Source organism: Gavialis gangeticus, unplaced genomic scaffold (assembly GCF_001723915.1).
Source record: "Gavialis gangeticus isolate Ggan-Ray unplaced genomic scaffold, GavGan_comp1, whole genome shotgun sequence".
Taxonomy (NCBI): Eukaryota; Metazoa; Chordata; order Crocodylia; family Gavialidae; genus Gavialis; species Gavialis gangeticus.
In genome coordinates, this window is record NW_017729032.1 from 61,543,085 (window position 1) to 61,548,940 (window position 5,856).

The window sequence follows — 5,856 nt, forward strand, 5'->3', positions numbered from 1 at the left end:
GTACTTTTTTTCCTGCCATGGCAGAGGGTCAGACTTGATCTGCTCAGGTCCCTTCCGACCCTGCCAACTATGAAACTATGAAAAGGGATGCCCATCATTATAATGAGCAGACTTGATATCTATTCCCATTCCAATTATCCTTTAACTAGAGGCTACAGTTTTGACTGGAACAGCTGTGTTTGAGATCCACTTAAATACCAAATGAGATGATGATCAGAGTTTTTTCCAGGGAATACCTCATGATATCAGATCATTCAAATGTGCGTTCCATCATAATTCATTATTAATTGAAGCTTTTCAAAAAAGAGTTACCCATGGCCTCACACTAGCATTTCTGTCTTGAATTAAATGTTAAGTTAGTAGAGAGAAGAGGGGAAGCAAAGAAGTGGGTTTATTATACTTCACTTGGTAGCTGACAATATATTGCACTACATTTCGATGGAAATAATTCAACTGCTGAACCATAACCAGATTGTCGGAAGTGACTAATGGGGGGAGGGGGAGAAGTGTGCGCCAGAGGGGGTGGGTGCCCAGTTGAGATTCTTTTAGTGGCTTGAGTTTCAGAAGGTGCTAAACGCCCACTTTTTGAAAAATCAGGCTCCTTTATGATGCCTGCAGTTGCCTTTAGTAAAGCTTTGCATCAGATAATGGATAAAGAACATGTCAACCTCAGCTGTGTTCTGGAAAGCTTTATTATTATTATTATTATTATTATTATTATTATTATTATAACTTCTAATATGGGAAATCTGTTCTGGCATTATGACTGTGATGCTGCAGATGCTTCAGTATTTACCCAACTTAGCTCAGGTAAACAGGCCCATTGACTATTCAAACAAGTCAAGTTCTATGTAAGCTTGAATTGTTGCAGAATCAGGATGTGTACTTATAGGATTCTTCCCAAACATTTCTTTGGAAAGTTATCCAAAACCTCTGGAGTTTCTGTAAGGCTTTTCATTGTTTTCTGTTTTTATCTATTCTTACGGTTTTATATGCCATGCTAAGAAATTATTAAGGTCAAATGTTGGGGAGCCATCTAAGTCCTGTTTGATTCTGGGCTCCAGGGCACAGTATTGGCTTTTACTGTGCAGGGTTATGATCTTTGTAACCAGAGGGGCTAGGACTTAATCTTTTTAAAATAAAAGCTTAGATTCATGAAAACACAGCAACATCTGGGGAGACTTCAAAGTCCAGCATGTCTAGGCTTTTCTTTTCCAAGGGCATCATGGTGGAACTGCACTGTTGAATAAACGGCAAATGATAGTGCCTGTGTTGTTGTAGAATGTTTTAGTGTTTCTTCTGCAGTGCAAGTAGTAGATGAGCATTAGAAATGTCTTCATATTTTCTAATACTGATATAGCTCTCTGCTAGTGCTTCACACAGTAGTTGTTTATAAACTCTTCTGTCTTTCTTTTCTCAGTTACAAGAAACCAGATGCAGAAAGTTATGAAGCCCAAGCTCAGGGCTGTATGAAGCCACTGACTCCTTCTCAAATCAGTGTTCACATTGGGATGGATGATAGGAGACGGGATTTGCCCAGAACCAGTGCCTGGGATCAGATTAGTCAAGTGTCCCTCTCTTCTCTGACTTCAGACAAGCTGTCTAGACACAGTGGCTCTATAGAGGAAGAAGGGGACAAGTGGTCACTGCTCATTAATGACAGAGATGAAGAACAATACATTTAACATGCATCTCCAAGAGCTAGATAGTAAGGTGAGATACAGTTCTTTGCCAGTGACAGCAATGACTAAACCACCAAGAGTTTGATAATTACAAATGGATTCTTTTATGTTTCATCTTGCAAAGCAACTGGAGTTCAATAAGTCAGCTTTGTATTGTGTGAATGTTGATTTGTCAGGCTACAAATCACTTTCAGTCACTAAAATGTCTTGAGGCCCCGTAATGAATTAAGCCCTTAACTGCATACATTATTCACTATGCACAGTATGATATTGGAACTTTCAAAGTCTAACATAACTGCTACCTCCTGGGTTGTTTGTGGGGAACCAAAATCCCATTCTTCTCTATCTCACTCATGTGTCTTACAGTGATTCCTGTAAGAAACATAGACACTTTCCCCATATGCCATATTTCATTACTATGTCAAAGTGAAAACAAATGTGCTTGACTTAGAGCCCTGTGTTTAGGGATCTTGGATCTTGTTCTTGGATAAAATAAAAAAAATCAGAACAAGCTGTGCCAACACAGGGGAAATTTTACAGTTTGGACTGTCCTTTTCCTTAGAGTCAAAATATGTATTTAAAGATTTTCCAGAGCATAAATATTTTGAAATTCTGTTTTAAAGGTTATCATTTAACTCCATGCATTGCTGATTCTTTTGACATTGATCTCCATTTACTAAATTTCCTCTCAGTACCTAACTGCTCTACTTAGATGTTCCACTTGAATCCTGCAGCCCTTTTCTTCCAGCAGAGTTCCACTTCTCCACATTTCTTACATGTTCCATTTTCCCCTGTGGGACCAGATCTTACAAGCCAGTAGAGACCCCTCTGTCCTTCTGAAATCTGTGAAGTCTGAGCTCCCTTCAGTTGTCTGCACTAGTAAAACACTTTATCTGCAAGCACAGTGCAGAATCCTTTGATTCTCTGAAAAATGTGGTGCTCAGCTATTTGTCTGTGTGGCAGGGCGCTGTAAATACACAATTGTGAACCATCCTAGCTGTTCAGCTATTGACATATTCGTGCTGCTGCATTCAGAGAGGCTTTCCATCATGAGTGCTTGTTCTGTGCTCTGATTTGAGCACAGAATGATGCTCTTGCACCAATGAGAGAAGTTAATAAGTGTGGCTCTTTGGGAACTTTACAGAAGTGATAGTGCAGTAGAAGTGGAGATTCAATGAGCACAGTGGATCTGGAGACTGGCAAGCAAAAAGTAGTAGTTTAAAGTGCATCTATAAATCCACTTAATCCCTCTTAATATCTTGTGCCAGAGCTGAGTAGTTAAAAGAAACCCTTTGCCTGAATAGTAATCCTGTCCCAGGCAAAAGAAAAAGTTTCATTCTTATACGCATCACACCAGGTTAAATCTGTCAGTCTTACTTCAAATTTCAGTTTAACAGTGGACCTAATAACTAAATATGTCCACAAGGAGGAGACAGTAACTTGACTGGTATAATGGGCTAGGCCAGCTATTCCTGGGATTCCAAAATGACGGGTGGGAATCATGGGGAAAAGGTATTGAGCTTAATTGTACTTTGTATGTGTGGTTGACTGGTTGTTTGGGGTTTTTGAATCGTGCAGGATGACAATGCAATTTGTGGGTCAGTTACATGAAAAAGCAGTAAAAATGAAAAGAGTAAAGAATAGGTACAGGGCACCCATTCACTATGGCAGCACAAGTATTCAATTATTCTTCAAAGCTGTTCTTAACCATTTAATCACACGTTTAAAGTACTTCTTTGAAGGACAGAAGAGGGGATCAAATTAAGAATGTTAGCAATGGACTTGGATTTATATGACAATAGGCTCTAAGTAATTCTACTGCTTGGTCAAGCGTAGTTACCAGTCAAGATGGAAGAGAGAAAAATCTTCCACTTCAATGCGTGAGGTTAATTCCAGGGACTTCATCTCCTTCGCAATGCCAAACTAATCTGCTAGCATTAGTCTCCCAGGGCACTTGGATTTGGTTGCTTCAGTGAGTGGAGTTTGGAACTGAAATCTTGATCTCAGTGAAGTTAATAGTAATAGGATTTAAAAGATGAGAGAACCGGAATTTAGTGCACTGCAGTGGTGACGGAACTGTTTAGTTTATTTTTAAAGTCTAATACTTTCTTCCCAAATCTTGTCCCTTCCAAACTGAGAGTCCAGACAGACTTCAGTGGGAAGAGGACTGTATCCAAATGGTCGATGTTTCCTATCATAACGTTCTCACCTTTTCTTGTCTTTTTCATCTATCTATCTACCTATCTATCTATAGAGAGAGAGACGCACGCGCACGCGTGCGCCAGTTGCCTGTCAAGAATGACTGGGGGGAGGAGGGCTGGAATGTCCCATGCTGCTGCTCTTCTGCCTCTTGCAGGGAGCAGGGCGGGGGAGCCGAGGGCAGCGCTGCTGTCTTTGGCTCCCCCACCCCCTGTCCAGTCCTCGGCACAGCTTCAGAATCATGGTGGCGCTCCCCCACGCTTGGAGCACTCTGGCTGTTTCTGTCACCCAGTCAGAGTGCGAATAAAGTGTTATGAACAGGCAGACGGACAGACTTAGGCTTTTATAATATTAGGTAGAATATCTATTATAGAATCTATAGAATATCTATTATAGAATCTATAGAATATCTTAGATCTCTCTCTCTCTATAATATTATAAAAGCCTAAGTCTGTCTGTTCATAACACTTTATATACATATATATAGCAAGAGAGAGAGAGAGAGAATATACATCTATTAGATACATATCTATGCATATCTGTATCTATATATGGATGGATGGATAGATAGATATAGATCTGTCTATCTATAAAACCACTATGCTGGTGTAACTTGGAAGATCATGGGATAAGATAGACCAATGTAAGTGCTATGCATATACTTCCATCCTGGAAGAGTCATTTGCTACTGGCAAACAAGTTATTTATTCCAAGTCTATGGCCAGGTACTGTAATGGCACCAGCTGTGAACAGCTAGGCTAGAATAGCTGCTTGTCTGTTCACTCTAATTCCTAGTTTAATTTACATGAATGTATACATGTGATGTAAATTAAGTTGATGTAAATGCGTTATGTGTCCTGACTCTAAGAGGCCTCCTGAAAACATTCAAGCTTGTACATCTCAATAAATTAGACGCAGATATTCAAAGGAGGCTGGTGCTAAGCTTTTGTTTGGACTTTTTCTGATGTTTGGGTATTTTATATTGGGACAACTGGAGCAAGTTTGTATTTTTAAATGTATATTAGAGATTGTACTTCTTTTGTAGTGTAATAAAGAAATAATTATAAAATCTGTTTCTTGTGAGACTTTGACAAAACTATTTCCTTGCCCATGATATTGCTATGAAACATTTTTGGCACATTTAATGTTACTGTAAGATGTTACCCTGTCCATTCTGTGTTTTCTCCTTTTACGGGAAACGTAGGCAGAGATTCCATTTGAATTCTGCCCAAACTGACTCTGACTTCATATGGTTAAGCAATCTTGCCAGGACCTGTATTTTCTTTTAAAGCATTTGTGTGAAGAAAAGGATGAGTAGGTGGTAAAATGATACAACAGAGTGCGAGTATGTTACATCAAATAACTTTTTAACAGAGGAAATTAAATTGGGTGTTTCAGTGATGGCAGCAAAAGAGACTTTTCTCATTGGGAGATTATTGAAAACCACAAGAAAACAAGGAGTGGTGAGGGATCAACACCCTGCTCTTTGTTGTGGATCAGATAAACAGGCACAAGAGGCAGACTAATGTCTGTCCGTGTCTCTTCTGGAGATGTAGCTTTTCCATAGATTCTTTGTGCAAACAACTGATCAAGCCTTTGTATATCTTTTTGCATGAGGAGTATCTTCGGAAGTCTCCTTTGGGGCTGCAGGTAAAGTAAAAAAAATTAAAAAATAAAGCTGGGTGTGTGTGTTTTCCCCTTTGGAATTCATCAGCTCATGGCATAGCTGAAAGGGAAATCTAAGGAGCAAATATTTGAGCTATCTTGTACCATGACTCAGATGCATCCTTTTCTGGATGTTGACTGAGGAGAGGAGCCAGCCTTACTAGGCTCCTCAGAGTGAACACCATTCAAATATAAGGAAGGGTAGATTTGCACCTTACAGGGCACGTCTACATGTGAAATGAATGCGAATCAATAAATTCCAGTGCATATTGCACCAGAGTTTATTGCTCCCATGTGCCACATTTACATG

The 5,856-nt window shown here is 39.5% G+C and overlaps 1 protein-coding gene across 2 annotated transcripts in view; it reads left to right on the forward strand.

Annotated features, from left to right (window-relative positions):
- Positions 1 to 5,324, forward strand: part of ATP7B (ATPase copper transporting beta) — a 53,682-nt gene extending 48,358 nt beyond the window's left edge. Inside the window, exons 21-22 of one of the 2 annotated variants that reach the window (XM_019525164.1) lie at positions 1,421 to 1,713; positions 5,077 to 5,324. In XM_019525164.1, the coding sequence (XP_019380709.1) occupies positions 1,421 to 1,685 (265 nt within the window). In that variant the 3' untranslated portion in view covers positions 1,686 to 1,713; positions 5,077 to 5,324. Of the gene's footprint in view, positions 1 to 1,420; positions 3,439 to 5,076 lie in introns of those variants that run through there. The other variant, XM_019525163.1, reaches the window with a different exon arrangement.
- The last annotated feature ends 532 nt before the right edge of the window (positions 5,325 to 5,856 follow it).